The sequence below is a fragment of the Rhinopithecus bieti genome, unplaced genomic scaffold (assembly GCF_001698545.2).
Source record: "Rhinopithecus bieti isolate Rb0 unplaced genomic scaffold, ASM169854v2 scaffold_18620, whole genome shotgun sequence".
Taxonomy (NCBI): Eukaryota; Metazoa; Chordata; class Mammalia; order Primates; family Cercopithecidae; genus Rhinopithecus; species Rhinopithecus bieti.
Window position 1 is genome coordinate 137866 of NW_016809631.1, and position 19648 is coordinate 157513.

At 39.9% G+C, this 19648-nt stretch overlaps 1 protein-coding gene across 1 annotated transcript in view; it reads left to right on the top strand.

Moving 5' to 3' along the window:
• CCDC6 (coiled-coil domain containing 6) overlaps positions 1-18667 on the top strand; it is a 122581-nt gene extending 103914 nt beyond the window's left edge. The window contains exons 6-9 of the mRNA XM_017889911.1: positions 565-721; positions 3133-3233; positions 12810-12934; positions 14301-18667. Of these exons, the coding sequence (XP_017745400.1) occupies positions 565-721; positions 3133-3233; positions 12810-12934; positions 14301-14495 (578 nt within the window). The 3' untranslated portion in view covers positions 14496-18667. The remainder of the gene's footprint in view (positions 1-564; positions 722-3132; positions 3234-12809; positions 12935-14300) is intronic.
• Positions 18668-19648: the final 981 nt, after the last annotated feature.

The window sequence follows — 19648 nt, forward strand, 5'->3', positions numbered from 1 at the left end:
TGGGAGTGACGATGCCTAACCTGCCAACACTGCCTTTTATATTTTTTTCTAAATGCAAATCATTGGTAAACTTTTATACTTGAGATAAACTTTAAATCCATATCTCATCTATGTGCAGGAGAATGAGAAAGACCATCTTTTTTGTTTCTTTGTTTTTTGAGACAGAGTCTTGCTATGTTGCCCAGGCTGAAGTGCAGTGGCTCAGTATTGGCTCACTGCAACCTCCACCTCCCGAGTTCAAGGAGTTCTCCTGCCTCAGCCTCCCAAATAGCTGGGATTACAGGTGCCTGCCACCACGTCCGGCTAATTTTTGTATTTTTAGTAGAGACTGAGTTTCACTATGTTAGCCAGGCTGGTGTTGAACTCCTGACATCAGGTGATCCACCTTCCTCAGCCTCCCCAAGTGCCAGGATTATAAGTGTGAGTCACCATACCCGACCAGAAAGACCATCTTGTAACAATTCCCTGTGTCTATGGCATAGGGGCTGAACTGAAGTCTCTTTTTTTTCAGATTTGGATATGATTGCATGAAACATGGTTTAATTGAAAACTCTGACTTTTCAGATTCAGAGAAAATGGCACAGTATCTGGAGGAGGAACGTCACATGAGGGAAGAGAACTTGAGGCTGCAGAGGAAGCTGCAGAGGGAGATGGAGAGAAGAGAAGCCCTCTGTCGACAGCTCTCCGAGAGTGAGTCCAGCTTAGAAATGGATGACGAAAGGTGTGTGCATGTCCTATGAGCCTTGTTTTTGTTTAAAAAATAAAAGCCAGGTTCTGCAGGGGTTTTCTTTGGTATCCTGTTAGGTGTATAAGGGGATAGCTTAAATATGTATTTATTGTGCTAATGAATGCCACCGCATTATAGCAGATGCCGAGAATGGGATAAAGATTGAACGTTTTCCTTAAACACAAAAAGATGAAAAAAATCACCTCTAAAATTATTTGGTGGGGAGAGAAATGGAGACAGCGTTATATTAGAGAAGCAGCAGAGTTTGCATTTGTTGTTGAATTAGTTTAATCCAGTGTTATGTCTGTTTAAAGCATGGGAACATATTAATTCCTGTACTGTATAAGGATAAAGCAAGCTATAGTGCAGCTCGAGGAAAACAGTGCATTTATAGGTTGAAAAGAATCAGCAGTGAAAAGAATCAGCAGGGACACAGGTAGAGGTTGTTGAAATCCCAAGGACTTATCTTAACACACTTGATAACTTTTGAGCTGTTTTGTAGCCACTTAAAAAAAAAAAAAACTAATGGATTGTATTCATCTGTTCAAACCTAAGCAATGAATCCCCTCATGGCCCCACTGTGAGTGATCTGGAATGAGAGACCCATCCTTTGGTTAACTAGCAGAAATGGTCTCAAGTATTTGTGCCTCATCCACTTCTCCTCCCTCTTCCTCCTCTCTAAACTTGGGATAAGGTAGTGGTAAGAAAACAAACAAATATAAATGGAAAAAAGTGTTTAATCTGCAGAGAAACCCAGAAGTTAGAGAATTACATTTCTGCAAGGAAATTCTCCCTTCTGGATCAGGGATGCCCTGCCGTTACGTGGGCCATATCTTAGTGTGAGAGGTAAGACTGAGTATTCTTGGGGGTCCCTCCAGCAGGACTGGGCAATCAGTGTCTGAAACCAGGGCTACTCATGGCTGTGATGAGTAGTACTGTCTGTTGATGCCAATACGAGCAGTCTGAAACACGTAGACAATGTTAGCACATCCGCATTCTGTTTCTGTTATGGCATATATCTAGAGGACTAACAACGCTGTTGATCAGTTTGCTGTGGACAGTGACATTATTGTTTAAAGAAAAATTTAAGATTATCTGTAATGAAAGTCTATATTTTTATAATGAGAAAAAAAGGAAAACAATAACAGGTTATCCTATTTTAAATACCTATGTGTATGCCTCTTCATTGGGAAATAATAAAAGATTATTCTTCCTCAAAACTTTGCCTTATAAATCTACAGTTTCCTATTCTTTCTAAAATCTATATCCCTTAAGAACCATTTGACTAAAACTGCCAGCTAGAATACTAAATAGCTTATTAACTACCTTCAGATACAGATCATATATAGCATCTGGGACCCAGTTTGGGGTAAGATACACTCTAAGGAAATAATGTCTTCTGACTGCAGTGTCACTAGTGAAGCAGTTTCAGCCTTCCAGATAAATATTTTTTTCCAGAGCCGGTATTCATTTCAGAAAGCTTGCCCTACCTTTTGTAGGTCAGATTATCCAGAGCTGCCCAATAAATACTTTCCCTACTAGGAACAATGATACTACATTTGGGAGAAAGAAAATGGTCCAGCATTTAAGAGACCACAAGATGCCTCTTAGTCTACTAGTGGATGTGTAGAGTACAAGAAGTTCCACCTGGTGCCACTAGGGTGGGTCGCTCACACAGGATGGTTTATCAGGAAGTCTCTCAAGCAGAAATTTCTCCTTGTCAGCGCTCCGTGCTCATTTCACAGAGTGTAAGCTGATGTTCCTGATGATCACACTTCAGCATTTTCAGGTCTGATGTGACTTCTGAATCCAGGAAAAAGGCAGACTCAGCATGGTGTGGCTAAGCGTGACCTGCTATATGTGTTCAGTACTCAAGTCTCATTAAATCCTAGTGTGTGACTGACTGTCTGTTAAGCAGGACTTGCTTGTAAACAGTTGATACTCAGTTCACAGGAATAAATATCTGTAGGCTTTAATTTTATGACATAAATCTCAGAGGGCTTGCTTGGTTTTGAGTTTCAAATAACAATGTAAATGTAGGCACTAACACGTGAATATCTTTGTAACTCTTGGGACAGTGGAGGTGAATTCCAGCATAGCTGTTGTGTGGTGGTGGAGGAAAAACTGGTCCTCTCTGTGATGTGGTGCACCTCTTTCACCTGGCTTCTATCCTGAGCTAAAACATCCTAGATCTCCCAACTGGTACCCCTTGGAGTGAGGTTTGTCAAACAGCAGAGTGGTGTGACTCAGGAGTCCATTTTATAAATGACTTCTAACTATAACATCAATCTAAACATTCAGGATTTTGACCTCAAGGTGTGAACCCCAAACATTTCCTCCTAAAAACTTTCTTAAGGACTATTTAAATACAGGTGGTTTTGTCATTTCCTCCTCTCTCCTCTTAGGTATTTTAATGAGATGTCAGCACAAGGATTAAGACCTCGCACTGTGTCCAGCCCGATTCCTTACACGCCTTCTCCGAGTTCAAGCAGGCCTATATCACCTGGTGAGTATATGTCTTGGGCTGTTTTGGTGACTGATTCCTGGTACATTGAATAGGCAACTGTGACTATGCTCCCTTCTAGTGTATAAAAATCTTGGAAACAGATAATAATCATGTCTTTTGAAAACATCAAAACTCATCACTCTCAAGGCTAAGAGTTTGAAAATTTTGGGCATAAATTAAGTTATAGTGTCAGCTGGTGTTTCTCTTCTTTTTTTTCTTTTTTAATCTAAAAGGAATTTGACTTTAAAACACCTTTTTAAAATGAAGAATGTCTTTGACTGTGATTTTAAGTGCTGATGGGTAGACAAAAAAGCCTTAGGTAGATTTCCAAGATGGATCATAGCACACCTTTTAAGGGTTCTTTTACAATATTCCACATACATTAATCTCATTTTTGTCCTCAGAATAATTAATGTAGGCAGCATTTTCCCCATGTTAAAATGAGGAACCAGCAATTCAGAGGGTCACTACTGGTTACACAGCCAGGAAGGGGCAAGGCAGGGCCTGTCTGTTTACAAAGCCTGTGTGTTCTTTCTAGCATGAGTTGCCTCCTGATATTTCCAGTGATTGGTGAGTGGGACCTGGCCCTAGTAGGCAGGCTGCAGAAGAGGGAACGAACTTCTGTCAGGCAGCCTGCTTCTGGCTTTGCCCTCACAGCCTTTCCCTCAAAGGCTTGCTTGTCTCCATCTGACCCCAGAAACTCTTTCCTGAGCTCTGTGGCTCAGTACCAGCACAGCGTGGGGCTCTCAGGCCAGGAAGGCAAGTAACTGATCCAGTGAGAGAGAAAGAGGAAGCAGAGGGTGGAGTGGGTGGCCAGTGGAATAGGGGGAGGAAAGAAAAGGTGATGGGCCAAAGAATCACGTCTTGTTACCAAAATAATAAGACTGATTTTCTTTGGCTTGCTGGTAAGCAGATTTTCAACAGAGTTGGGAGAAAAGTGTGGAGGGAAGGGTGACAGAGGCAGAGTTTTGCAGTAGAATAGAGTGGGTGACTGCTTTGAAGGATGGCAGCATAAAGTTTTTATAAAGTGAAACAGCTTTGCATCAGGATAACAAAAGTTCACAGCACTGTGCTACCGTTAACTTTTTTTTTTTTTTTTTTAAGAGGCAATCAAAAGATAAAAGTCAAAAGTCTAGTACAAAGGGAGGCCGCCTTTGTACTGATGGGCCAGTGTGCTTTCTGGTGTCAGGCAGGGGTAAAGATGCTGATTGCAAAGCAGAAGGACTTTCTATCAGAGATCAGTGGCACGATCATCACAACTTGTTCTTGCCAAAAGGATGTTCCCAAACCTGTTTCTTCCACCCTCCAGTGCCATTAAATCTCTCTTCAGAAGCTTCTCTTCTAGCTGCCTCTCAGTTTTCCCAAAATAGCACTTGGGTTTCATTACCATGATAAAGGTCTTTTTGGCCTTTTGATTTATTGATGTAAAAGGAAGTCATGAGTCGGGAAGAAGTAAAATGGAGGATTATTTCATTATTTTGTGATAGTGATGCTGATTCATATTAAATATAATTTAATACCCTGTTTGATTTATTTAAACCTAAAGCCTTTGAGGCATGTAATTTCCGATTGATTAAAAAGATTGTTGCAATCGTTGAGAAAAGAAAAAGAACAAATGTCAGACCTTGGTTAGGAATATTCCTTATATTTTAACAAAGATTCTTCAGAAAAATCTTACTCTATTTACGTAATTTTTACTTTCACTGTGCCTGTACCTACATCAAGTGTGAGGCTTGCTTGGATAGATAAGCTATTTGACTTTTCTTAAACTATGTCATAAGTGACACCTAGATTTTTTCCTTACAGCTAGCCTAAATGAGAATATTTTTATCCTGTTTTAAATTCTATAACATCACCAAAGGAGATTTTATCTATTTGGCAGCAGAATTACTCTATTCTGATCTAGTACACTGTAGTGCTATACATAGTAGTAGTAGATCACCAAAATCTGAATATTCTAGTTTTCTTTTCACATTAGTTTTTATTGGAAACATTTGTGGCTCTGAGTATTAAGAATATCTGATCACTTCCTTAGTGGAAATATGCTGTTTGAATAGCATTCATTTCCATTTTAAACATATTGGCTCTGAATTTTCCTCCCTTTCTGGTTGACATTGGAAATCTCGTGTGTTCACTAGTTTATCGAAATACTGGAAATTACATATTGAAAATGTACTTGAAAATATGTAGCCTAAAACTAAGAAAGGGGGTATCATCTTTATTATATTTGGACTGCTTTTATGAATTATATATAAGAAGAGTGTTATCTTTTCAGGTTGTCCATCATTTTATGCAGTGTAATAAAGGACATTCTCAGCCTGTTTTGATGTGTCTGAATTAGGGATAGGCGATACTGAGATCTAAAAAATAGGTCTGCACCGTCATAGCAATGAACATACCCCACAGATAATGGTTTCGAATTGAAAGAACTTCAGTTCGAACGCCAATTGAAAGAACTAGAGCTATTTGGAGAAATGAATGTTTCTAGAGCTGGGGCACAGAATGTATGAGATGAGCTGGGTGAGATATCTTGTAGTGCAAAAGAGTAAAGAAGTGCCCAGAAAACAAAGTGATGAGGGTATGTCAGAGGGATATAGGAGTTCCCAGACACCAAAACTGGAATAATTTGAACAGTATTAATTACTATATTATAACATTATTTAATATAATAAAATATAATTCAAACATCAAACAAATATCCAAAGTCCATACTGATATGAATAAATGACCAGATAAATAAACAAGGGAGAAGACACAGATCCTCACGGAGAGAATTCCAGATAATATATGTAGATATTCCATCCTCAAGGAGGTGGAAATAACTCTACTCCTTAAATGTGGGCTATGCCACTGTAAGGTCAAGTATAAGATGAAAACCTGGCAAAGGAGATTAGGAAGTTGCTACCAGAAAAGTGGAAAGAAAATTGATATATGATGTCACTGAGGTCAAGGCAAAGAATTTCACCAAGAAGGGATTGTTCAGCTGCAAGGTCAAGTAAAATTAGGAGTGGAGATCTGTGATGGCAACTGGCAGCGCGGAACTCAACGCTGACGTTAGCTAGAGCAGTTTTTAATGGAGTGGTAGGGACAGAAGCCAGATCAGATAGAGTTAAAAGAGGATATTGTATCTAAATTGTTTGAATTTTAACAAGGAAGATGTTTTCATATATAACTTGTATGTGTCAAATGGGAAGAAAAGGTGCCTGCCTTTAATTTGTTTCCACATTTTTTTTTTTCTTTAGCAAAGATATATTAAAACTTGGGGGCTAGGCACAGTGGCTCACACCTGTAATCCCAGCACTTTGGGAGGCTGAGGCAGGCAGATCACAAGGTCAGGAGATTGAGACCATCCTGGCTAACACGGTGAAATCTCGTCTCTACTAAAAAGACAAAAAATTAGCCGGGTGTGGTGGCGGGTGCCTGTAGTCCCAGCTACTCGGGAGGCTGAGGCAGGAGAATGGCGTGAACCCTGGAGGCAGAGCTTGCCGTGAGCCGAGATCGCGCCACTGCACTCCAGCCTGGGCAAAAGAGTGAGACTCCGTCTAAAAAAAAACCAAAAAAAACAAAAACAAACAAACAAAAAGAACTTGGAGCAGTCAGAAGGATATAATAAACCAGAAATAAAATCCAGAATTCTTTCATCCAAAGACAGTGTTAATGTTTTAGTGTTTTCAGGTGTCTCCTATCCTGCCCCTTGCAATTTTCCTTTAGGTAGTTGGTTCCATACATATTATGAAATGCTTTTGTATCTTGTTTTATATTGCTTAATGTGTTTTCTCAGTCATGAGTCGCTTTTAATTAATCATTTTTTAAATTTGCAGTCTTGACAGTGAAAGAAATCGTAGAATTTTGGCTTTGATTAATACATTTCCGTATCAAAGCAAAAGAAGTTTATTCCAGCAAAGACTTGATATAAAACCACAGGATTATACTTAGTAAGCTGGTGTTTGTGGTTTGGCAATTTCAACTTAGGTTTTGGTTGGGAGGGGTTATCCTTTATTGTATCCTGGGTCAGAGGGTGCAGATGCACGATAATTAGAACTTAAGGAAAACAAAAATCAATAGTACATGCTTTCCAACCTCTAAGAGCTTATAATCAACAGCAGGGCCTGTAGAAGTAAGTTAAAAAAAAAAACAAAAAACAAAAAACAAAAAAAAAAACCTTTAATGCAAGGCTAAATGTAATTGTGTATATTTTATACCCTTTAAAAAGTTATGTAGTTAAACAAATGGCAGTATGTCTATTCAATGGAATACTGTTCAGCAATGAACAGATTATTGACACTTAGAACAATTTGGGTGGATTGCAGGGGCATTGAACTGAATGAGAAGACCTAATCTCAAAGGGTTACCTACTATAAGATACCATCTCTACAACATTTGCAAAGTGACAAAATTATAGTGATAGAGAACAGATCAGTCATTGCTAGGTTGAGTTAAGATTAGGAGAAGGATGGTTGAGCTGTACACATGCATAGGCACACAAAGAGCACACATGGAAGCTGATGAAATCCAAACAAAGTCTGTACCTTAGTAACTAGTATTGTATCAATGTCAATTTCCTAGTTTTGACAATGTGTTATTGTTATATGGGATATAATCAAGGGAAGCTGAGTGAAAGATACATGGGAACCGTGTAATATTCTTGCAGTTTCTTGTGACTTACAAACTATTTCAAAATAAAAAGTTATAATAATAATTTTTTTAAACCCAAGGTAAAATAGTTTAAAAAGAGGTTCAAAGAAGAGAGAGTGACCAGCTTAGAGAGCTTTTGAGATGGGCTTTGAGAGGAGTTAATGAGCTAAAGCATATCAGACCTTACTTTTGCCAGGCACTCTCGAAGCATTTTGTGATATTATCTCATTTCATTGACAACCGTGCAAGGTAGCTACAGTATTCCCATTGAACAGCTCAGGAATCTAAAGCACAGTGAGATTAAGGAACTTGTCTACTTAGTGCCAAGTGTCAGAGCTAGGATCCAACATAGTCTGGCTCCAGACTCTGTGGTCCTTGCCTTCTGCAAAGTATGAGTGAGGTGCTGATTGGCACTGGGAACAGGAAGAAGCTATGGTAAAGAAGACATTCTCAGGCTAGGGCACACCATTAACGGAGGCATGGAGGTCTGAATCAAGAGCAATAAAATCACTGTGGTTCTCTTCACAGCTGCCCTGGGGTCCAGCTCCCTGGAGAGTCTGATTCATTGGTTTGGGATAAGGCAAGCAGAACTTTGATATTCACTGTTGAGAACCACTGACCTGGAGCATCAGAATATAGTTTGAAGCCAAATGCAGAAGTCTTGATAACAGCTAGAGAAGGAGTTTTTTTTTTTTTTTTTCTTTTTTTTTTTTTGAGATAGAGTCTTGCTGTGTCGCCCAGGCTGGAGTGCAGTGGCACAATCTTGGCTCAGTGCAACCTCCACCTCCTGGGTTTACGCAGTTCTTCTGCCTCAGCCTCAGCCTCCCCTGTAGCTGGGATTACAGGCCTGCACCACCACGCCTGGCTAATCTTTTGTATTTTTAGTAGAGACAGGGTTTTGCCATGTTGGCCAGGCTGGTCTCGAACTCCTGACCTCAAGTGATCCACCCGCCTCAGCCTCCCAAAGTGTTGGGATTACAGGCATGAGCCACCATGCCCAGCCAGGTTTTTTTGTTTTTTTTTTTTTTTTCTTTTTTTTTTTTTTTTTTTTTTTTTAATAAGTAGGCAATACTCATAATTACCCTTTAGAAAAATTAACTCAGTGATAAGAAAATTGACTGTATTTTTTTAAAATGAGTTGAATCCCCTATTTGGAGACAAGGATCCACTATTTTGAGACAGTGTCTTACTCTGTCGCCCAGGCTGGAGTGCAGTGGTGCGATCTCAGCTCACTATAAACTCCACCTCCCAGATGCAGGCGATTCTCCTGCCTCAGCCTCCTGAGTAGCTGGGATTATCGGCACACACCACCACGCCCACCTACTTTTTGTATTTTTAGTAGAGATGGGGTTTCATCATGTTGTTCAGGCTGGTCTTGAACTCCTGACCTCGTGATCCACCCGCCTCGGCCTCCCAAAGTGGTGCAATTACAGGCATGAGCCACCATGCCCAGCCCACTTTTATATTTTATTGCCTTTCTCTTAAATGTAATCACTTTCATAAATAAAATTAAGATTTTATTCTCCAATGTTATTTTAAAGAAAACAACTTCTGGCCGGGCACGGTGGCTCAAGCCTGTAATCCCAGCACTTTGGGAGGCCGAGACGGGTGGGATCACATTTGAGGTCAGGAGTCAGGACCATCCTGGCAATTAAAATTTATGGTGAAACCCCGTCTCTCTAAAAAATACCAAAAAATCTAGCCGGGTGAGGTGGCAGGCGGCCTTGAAAAACTCGGGAGAGCTGGAGCAGGAGAATGGACGTAAAACCCGGGAGGCGGAGCTTGCAGTGAGCTGGAATCGGGGCCACTGCACTCTAAGCCAGGGAACAGAGCGAGACTCCGTCCCAAAAAAAAAAAAAAAAAGAAAAGAAAACAACTTCTTTCTTTTCCCAGATTAGTAAAGTTCTTATGATTCCAGTAAATACCACATTAAACAACCACTTAGTTCCCAAAGACTTGTCCATTATCCCGGACCTCCATTTTGTAAATGTGAATAAAACTCCACAGTTGGAAATGAAAATATGTCAAATAGAAAGCATCACTAATTGATCATCAAATCACAAAATAAACTTTGAGTATTAGATGTTGAAGGCACAGAAAAGTCCTGTGATAATAGCACAACTAAAGGAAGGCTTGGCTGAATATCTGTCATGGAAACAAAAAAGACAGATGGAAAAGCATACTTAACAGCTTCTTGTTTTTACGTAATTCAGAAAAGCAGTAAGTAGAGTTCACACTGCTTGGCCTCTAATAGCTGATAGTGGGTTCAGAGTGATTGTCCATAGGTGACTTCTATCCACATTTCCCCAAACAGCTCCTTTGTTTTCCCTTTTCACTTTGCCAGTATGGACCCTACCCCGTGCTAGGTATTGTGGTAGATGTTGGGAACTCAAAGGTGTAAAGAAAGCTAGCCACGTTTGTACAGTGATGAAACAAGTAATTCCCCAGACCAGCTGGTGACTTCTGCACTAACTCTTGGAAACCAGGGCTGCACATGCCACATGTAGGTGAGGATCGCTTTTAGATGTTTTCAGAATATGAACCCCAATCAAAACCTGTCTAACAGTAAGGAGAGTCTGGACATACAGATGTTAAAAACACAGTGGAGATGATCCTGGAGTCCTAGATGAAGACTACGCAGAACATTATGGTGGACTGGGGGTTGTTTCTTCCTTAAATACCAGGTTCTTTGAGGGAACGTTGGCAGGGCTTTCGTTCCTTGTATTGAATATCCTCAAGTTGTGACATTCCCAGTGTTTTTGTTTGCTGTTATGGCTGAGACACACACACACTCTCTATCTCTTTCTGTCTCTCTCTCTCTCTCTCTCTCACACACACACACACACACATACACACACTCACTCATGCCCACACTCCTCTCTATCTTCTTCTTGTTGATTTTTTTTTTTCTTATTTTTTTTTTGCTAGGAGGTTGAGTTCTTTGGCTACTTAATATCTATCTCCAGTTTGGTCAATTATTGATACATTTTTTGACACTTCTAGTTTTCTTGCATATATTTACTCCTTTGCTCTATTTTCTCCACTTTATTCTTGTTCCTTCTCATGTCTTTTGCCTTCTTGAATCTCAGTTGAACTCCTGACAGGGTTTGACTTAAAAAAATCATTATTGTGGTGAGACCTCTTAACATAAGTTCTATCCTCTTATTTTTAAGAGTACAATACAGTACTGTTAACTATAGTACAACATTGTGCCGCAGCTCTCTGTAGCTTACTCGTTTTGCTTAACTGAAACTTGATGCCTGCTGAGCAGCAGTTCACCACCATTCTACTCTGTGTCTATGAGATTGGCTATTCTAAACTCCTTATATAAGTGGAACCATGCAGGATTTGTCCTTCTGTGACTGCCTTATTTCACCTAGCATAATATTCTCCAGGTTAATACATGTTGTTGCATATGGCAGGATTTCCTCCTTTTAGACTGAATATTCCATTGTATGTCCATATATACCACATTTTCTTTATCTGCTCATCCGTTGATGGACAGTGAGGTTGTTTCCACATTTATTTGTTTTTTGTTTGTTTGTTTGTTTGTTTTCAGACGTTGTCTCACTCTGTTGCCCAAGCTGGAGTGCAGTGGCGCGATCTCAGCTCACTGCAAGCTCCGCCTCCCGAGTTCATGCCATTCTCCTGCCTCAGCCTCCCAAGTAGCTGGGACTACAGGAACCCGCCACCTCGCCCGGCTAACTGTTTTGTATTTTTTTAGTAGAGACGGATTTTGCCGTGTTAGCCAGGATGGTCTGGATCTCCTGACCTCATGACCTGCCTGCCTCAGCCTCCCAAAGTGCTGGGATTACAGGTGTGAGCCACCACGCCTGGCCTCCACATTTTTGCTATTGTGAATAACACTGTAGTGAATATGGGAGTGCTAATATCTCTTTGAGATCCTGATTTCAATTATTTTGTATAAATACCCAGAAGTAGGATTGCTAAATCGTGTGGTACTTCTAGTTTTAATCTTTTGAGGCATTTTCATACTGATTTCCATAGTGGATGCACCATTTTACATCCCTACCAACAATGTATAAGGATTTTTTTCCATATCCTCACCACCCCTTGTTATCTTTTTTCTTTTCTTTTTATAATGGCCAACTTAACAGTTGTGAGGTGATATCTCACTGTGGTTTTGATATGCATTTTCCCGATGGTTAGTGGTGATAATCATCTTTTCATACGTTTATTAGCACATTTGTGTATCTTTTCTAGAGAAATGTCTATTCAAATTCTTTGTGCATTTTTTCATTGGACTATTTGAGTGTTTGTTTGCTTTGAGTCATAGGAGTTACTTACGTATTTTGCATATTAACCCCTTACCAGGTATATGGTTTGCAAACATCTCCTCCCATTCTGTAGGTTGCCTTTTCACTCTGTTGACTGTTTCCTTAGCCCAGAGCTTTTTAGTTGAATGTAGTCCCACATGCTTGTTTTTGCTTTTTTTTTTTTTGTTGCCTATGTCATATCCAAGAAATCATTGCTAAGATCAATGTCAAGGAACGTTTCCCCTATTTTCCTTCTAAGAGTTTTATAGTTTAAGGTCTTATAGTTAAGTCTTTAATCCATTTTGAGTTGACTTTTGTATATAGTGTAGGATAAGGTCCAGTGTCACTCCTCTGCATGTTAATATCCAGTTTTCCCAACTCCATCTGTTGAAGAGACTGTCTCTTTCCTCATTGTGTATTCTTGGTGCCCTTTTTGAAGATCAGTTGACCATATATGTGTGAGTTGATTTCTGGGCTCTCTATTCTATCCTAGGAATTAACTTTTATTGCCCTTGTTATCCACACCATTTAGTGAGCCCACCGTTCTTTTCATGTGTTTGTATTTTTGTGGGTGATGGAGAACTACTGCAGTTTAAAACCTCCTAGATAGTTGAAGACACCAGATAGTTGAGCTTAAAATGATTAATTTGTTGTTATATTTCAGGTCTATCATATGCAAGTCACACGGTTGGTTTCACGCCACCAACTTCACTGACGAGAGCCGGAATGTCTTATTACAATTCCCCGGGTCTTCACGTGCAGCACATGGGAACATCCCACGGTATCACAGTAAGTGTCCACGGGGTAGGAAGCAGCACTTGACTCCTGAAAGTGGTACCGACTGGTGTTCTGGAGAACAGGATCGGTGCTCTTAGACATTTGCCCTTCTTCCTGCCTCCTCCATCGTTCACCTTGAAACTGTAGAGACTTCAAAACAGTTTGATACCAAATTCTGGTATTGAAACTAAAATCCTTCCCAGGAGACAAAACTTTCACTTCACTTCCTATGAAAAATTCCCCTTTGTGAAATATAATTTGAACTCTGGCCAGTGCTTTGATTGAACTCTGGCCAGCTCCTTGCTATAAAGCATTATTGTTGGTTGCCATAATGTCTAAAAAGATTTATTGTCCACACCTTCACAGTTCATTGACCTTCCATATTCTTCCTGAAGTTAGCCTTATTTGTAACGTTACTCAGAATTTTCTCTCCTTGAATTACAAGGAAGCTTACGTGCATCTGGTTCCAGCTCTACCCAAGGGAGTTTTTTCTTTAGAGCCAGCAATATAGTTGACTAATAGAGCCATAAGCAATGTAGCTAGTAGAGTGAGAGTGTTAAGGGTATTTCCAATAACAGAAATACCCATATTTCAAAGAATAAATTCCAGTATTTTAAAGAAGAACCCTATTCTAAGAATGCACTTATAAAAGTATTTCTGAAGCTGTTTCGCCAGTTTGATGGACTTTATGGAAAAGTAGGAACTTTTTTTCTTTTTCCTCACTCTGTCCTCTAGGCTGGAGTTAAGCAGCATGATGCCGGCTCACCTCAACATCCGCCTCCTGAGCTCAAGGGATTCTCTGGCCTCAGTCTCCCAAGTAGCTGGGATTACAGGCACACAGCACCACACCCGGCTACTTTCTGTATTTTTAATAGAGACGGGGTTTGCCCTGTTGGCCAGGCTGGTCTCGAACTCCTGGCCTCAGGTTATCCACCCACCTCTACCTCCTAAAGTGCTAGGATTACAGGTGTGAGCCACTGCGCCTGCCCTCAAACATAGAAACATTTTTGTTGAGCTGTATCTTTCAGGATATGTACAATTTGTTGGAGATAAGCAATAGAAGGAATTGGTGACACACACTGAAAGAAAGATTTAAGGGGATATTTTACAGCTCTCATTGAAGGACCCAAGTCCAGCAGTTTGTTCAACACAAGTTGTGCAGTAATTTTATGTAGCTTTTTCGTAGGTGGAAGTGTAAACACTGCCTTCTTTAAATTTTATTCTTAGTTCAGAAACCAGTAGGGATGAAGAAAGAAATCCCTGGTTTCTTGTCTTTGTTGGTTAGTGTTTGATTAGCCCCCAGTGCCAAGTCAGCCTGTGTTGGGTAGAATGAGCCATCTGTACCTAGACTGACTTGCTGTTCCTGTCCCCTCTGCAGAGGCCTTCACCACGGAGAAGCAACAGTCCTGACAAATTCAAACGGCCCACGCCGCCTCCATCTCCCAACACACAGACCCCAGTCCAGCCACCTCCGCCTCCACCTCCGCCACCCATGCAGCCCACGGTCCCCTCAGCAGCCACCTCGCAGCCCACTCCTTCGCAACATTCGGTGCACCCCTCCTCCCAGCCTTAATGCATGAGCTTAGTCTGAATTTCAAGTTGGGACTCATCCAATGGAGCCGTCTACTCAACGCCAAAGGCTTCCTTCTCTGGCATATTTGGATATGACTTATTTGCACTGAGGTTATCTAGGCTTCACTATCCATTGTGTTGTAAATGTTTGTCAGAAATGCAGCCAGTGTTGTGGGTCTACAACACTAACCAGACGACTTTTTCCATCAGTGTTTTACTTGAATCTTCATGTACGTCCATTCCCTGGCTGGAACCTTCGCTATTCGGTATTTGGTATTTCAGCAGCAGTGTGCAATTTTTGCTTGGCCCAGAGCTTCATTCTCCTGGCTTTTAGGTTTGTAAAAGGAAAAGGGATATCTTTTTTATATTTTTTTCCATGAATTTGCAGAAAATTACTGAGCTGTTGTTACCCTCTTCTCTCATTATAACAGTGTTTACCAAACATACCAATAATTCAGCACTACAATTGAGACCTTTGAAAATCTGGCTTTCAGTATAGAACAGAAAGTTAGATGAATCAGTGCCCAAGACACATTTTCTGTTTAACAGAACTTTCTACAGATACACTTTTTACAGGTTATTTTCATTGTATTATTGACATCCATGTCTCTTGTAAAACAGATGGCCTAAAGTAATGAATCATGTGGCTGTACCTTCTCCACGTAAATGGGATGGATAATTATCGTATATTAAGATGTGATTCTCTTTTTTATCCTTAATGTTAATCTACCTAACCTGGCCCCCTCTAACATGAGTCGATAAATGTTGTCCTACTCACCCGTGGTTTCAATGGCTAATTAGAATGTGTTATTTGATTTCTGCTGCAGAAGGCAGTATGATTGTAACAAGAACAATGCGGCCTCCCCCTTTCATTCTTCATTTGTGTTCTCTTAAAGTAGAGTTTGAACAAATATTTTAAAGGTGCAAAATACTATTAGAAAATACTATTTGAAACGGACATTATCGGAATATCTTGGCATAATGGCCAGAAAATACTGTATTGCTTGGCAGAAAAGAAAAAAGGTATAAAGGAAAGTAGCACATTAGCATTGATGGCTGCTCATTTCACCCAGTATAAGCAAGTGCAGTGTACAAAGAAGTATATTCTGAATACATTATTTTCATTCATTTAGCACAAATCATTTGGTTTCACTTTGCAGTGGAACACTGAGTCACTCTTTTCTTAATACTAGCAACATCTTAATTTTGTTTTCAGCAGTTGCTGTTTTGTACTTTGGTAGTAAAGTGATTTTTACCACCTGTGTTTGCATATTTATATATGCTGTGGATGAAAATAACTTACTAGAGAATGTATATTTTATGACAAGAATGTGTATCTGTTGGATATAATCAGAGAACTGAAAAGTAATTTATCAGTAATTTTTAAGAGTCCATGTTTTGTGACAGCCATCTCTAATAGCCAACTCTTTATTAAACACACTCCTAAAAATAAGGAACCATGACATTGTAGATATTTAATATTGTACAGTATAGAAACCTCCATTTTTGCCTTTGAATACATATTTAAGAGTTAACAGAATGAAAAAAAAAAAAAGTCTTGTTGGATAATAGTGTTTGACTAGCATTTTAAGAACTTGAGAGTAAAAGCAACAATAAGATTTTTTCACCTCTTCCTGCTTCCACCCCCAAACTGAGAACATCACTCAATTGTTGGGAAGAAACTGTAGGTCTATATAAATTTTATTTAGAATGTATGTGTAATATACATAATCATAATACAGTTCTCAGATGCAGGGAAGAAGTTTGGCATTTAATCATTGAGGCTTTAGGTTTTTGACACGATCAGACTGGGCCATGTCAAACCCGGAATTTTCACCAACAGTTCACTGACCCTCCTGGTACATTGCCATTCCAAGGAATTCTGAGAGTAGGCAAACAAATTTTGCCTTCATGGTACAGTTCTCCGTTTTTCTTATAGGAGAAATACGGTATATGTTTATAAGAATCTTGTATGAGATTATAGATTTCAATGCTGTGGATAGTGTCTTGCACCCAAACAAGGAAGTCCATAATGGAATGTTCTTCCCTCAGCTTCCTATCGATTTAGTTACCTCTTGAAAGCACAAAAAGTAAAACATTGCCATATGTTTAATTTTTAAAAAGCACTTGGAGTGAGCAAACAATTCCTGATGAATGTCTTTTAGAGATAGGTTCTTGACATTCAGACATCTGCAGAAATGTTCTGGTTCCCAAAGTCACTTCAGTTCAAAAGAAAACACAGCTCCTTCAAACAGCACTTTTTCCGCATAAATCTAGTTGCCTCTCCCTGTGGACATTCAGAACTGATAGAACAAACACTACTCTTTTGAATTTGATGGTTCATGACCTTTAAAGTGTTTGAGGACCCTATGCAGAGACTGTAACACTTGGGTAGTACCAGCTAGGACAATTTCTTGGCAATTGTCTCGCTACCAGGGATCAGTAAGATTCAGATTCTGAGCCCATAATGGCAAGAGCCCCCTCACCCATGGGCAGCTGACTTCCCTCAGTCAGGCACTTCTCATGGGGGCCGAACATGGTTACTGCCATTCTGTTACCCACTCTCCCAGGTGAGCCCTGGATTGGCTCCCAGAAGGCCTTTGTAAAATCAGTAGCCATCCTGCAGGCAGCGGGAGCAACAGGGACTTCAGTAGCTTCATTTTCCTGTCTTGCAGACAGAGACCCTTGGCTACCACTGTGCTGCTAATAGGATAAGTACTCTGTTGCCAGATTACCATGCCTTTTATACAAAACCAAATTAACTTACCTAATACCTAACACCTCTCTGGGCTCTGAACTGCTTTCTCTCATCAAGCATGCTAGCACTCTAGACAGAATTCTAGAAATTTGGCAGATAGTAGAAGTCTTTAATTGAACTTACTCCTTTGTTGACTGAAAGGAGTTTTAAATTCTGACCTCCTGAGATACTGACTAGCAACCATGGAATGAATGTGTGACCAGAAAGTGGCTTTGACACCAAGTGCTGCTGTCCCTTTGTAATTGGCTTCTAATGGATTCAATCAGAAATAACTGATAATGTGAGTTTTTGTTAATTGTTCACTTGTAGGAAAATAGAACATGTATCACCCTTAGGTAGACATGAACTTTTCCTGCACAAAGCCTTGCTTTTAGAGAATGCCCAATAAGGCAAGAAAAAGCATAGTAACTTGTGCTTTGAGAGCTCAATATTTGTATCTTATCAGTACAGAAGAAATATTTCTGTGTAACTCGATCTTCTGTCTAGTACTTGTCTTATAGGTAACCAACACTGAAAACTTTGTAGTGATGACTACCAAAGAAATACATAGTAAAACAACCTTTTATTTCCAAATTGTTAAAGAGCCAGCCATTGATGCTGCTACATGAGTTCCATGCTCAAGAGCCATTGTAAGAGATTAAGGGGTTTCTAGGTTTTTGGTGGGTTTTTTTTGTTTGTTTTTTGTTGTTGTTGTTGTTTGGTTGGTTTTTTTTTCTTTTTTTTTTAGTTTTCTTTTCTTTAATTTTTTGATTAAAACATACACACAGCTGTTAGCATAAAGTCATGGGGGGCATTTTCTGGAACGCTCAGCAGTTCTGATTAACTGCCAAGCCCAGGTTGCCTCTCGTGAGGCAACTGAAAAAAACCTGTCTTGATAGCATGGGTGCTGTGTGTGTGCATGTGTGTGTGTGCATTCATGCCTTAACTCGGGTTACTGCTCAACTTTAGTTCTTGACTTAGTCTGCACCGTCATCTAGATTGTATCGTACATCTCGGTCTGAACTTCATCCTGGCAAAAACAAAGTTGCAGGCACAACAGTTTAAGAATGCATTCCTCCAGAAGAGTATCTGGTCAGGTTGACCCTGAGCCTTCTTTGGACTTGATTTGGAACTTAGCCTGGAAAGCAAAAGTGGACTGTCCAACAGAAAGATGTCAACAAGGAAAAGAGGAGAGCCAAGCGCTAGCATGCCTTTTGCCTCTGCATATCTGTGCACACTGTATGTTGTTCATGATAGCTTGTCTACAACTTGACTAGGTTGGAGTTCTGGTAATAGTGGCAATGTTGACATTCTTGGTCAGAGTTTAGAGAGATGTAAGACTTTCAATTAATGTCTTATTTACTCCTTTATGTTGATTAGTCTTTGATACATGTGCTGAATCAGAAACCTAAATAAAGATAATTTTTTAAAATGTACTTCTTGAGCCTTAAACTCTACCTTTTTTCATTTCGGTCTTTGTGAAAAAAACATTCTTTCTCTGTTGCTTCTGACAGACATCTAACTTAAATTGTAAACTCTAAAGGCTGCCTTAGAAAGTAAATTTAAACAGCTGAGTGCAGTGACACAAGCCTGTAGTCCCAGCTACTCAGGAGTCTGGGGTGGGAGGATCACTTGAGCCTTGAGAGTTCGAGGCTGTAGTGAGCTACGATGGCACCATTGCACTCCAGTTTGGGTGCCAAAGGAAGCTGTCATCTCAAAAAAAGAAAAAAAAAAAACAGTAAACTTACGAGTGATGGCATGAAAGGGGCTGGTATAGTTTTTTTTATTTTTATATATATATTTTTTGACAGAGTCTCACTCTGTCACTCAGGCTGGAGTGCAGTGGTGCTATCTTGGCTCACTGCAACCTCCACCTCCCGAGTTCAAGCAATTCTCCTGCTTCAGCCTCCCAAGTAGCTGAGACTACAGGTGTGCGCCAACACGCCAATACAAGTTAATTTTTGTATTTTTAGTAGAGATGGAGGTTTCACCACATTGACCAGGCTGGTCTCAAACTCCTGACCTCAGGTGATCCACCTGCCTCAGCCTCTTAAACTGCTGGGATTACAGGCGTGAGCCACCATGCCTGGTTGGTTTTGTTCCTTAATCAGAGTGCTGGCTACTTGGATATACTGAGGTTTTGAAAATTCATTGAACTGTACACTTAACGATTTGTGCACTGCTCTGTATTTGTATTGTATTTCAGTTTAAAGCAGTAAACCTAGAAGGTTATGAAAAGGAAATCCACACCCATTTCCAAAATGTGACAAACATATATGTACAGGATTTGGATGTCACATTTGGAATGTTTCATGAGATTTAAAGTTTCAATCCACCTGTATGGTGGTGTTTTTTTTTTTTTTCTCTCTCTACTTTGTTGGAAGCATCGCTTTGGGATCAATTCTAGGTTTGAGTAC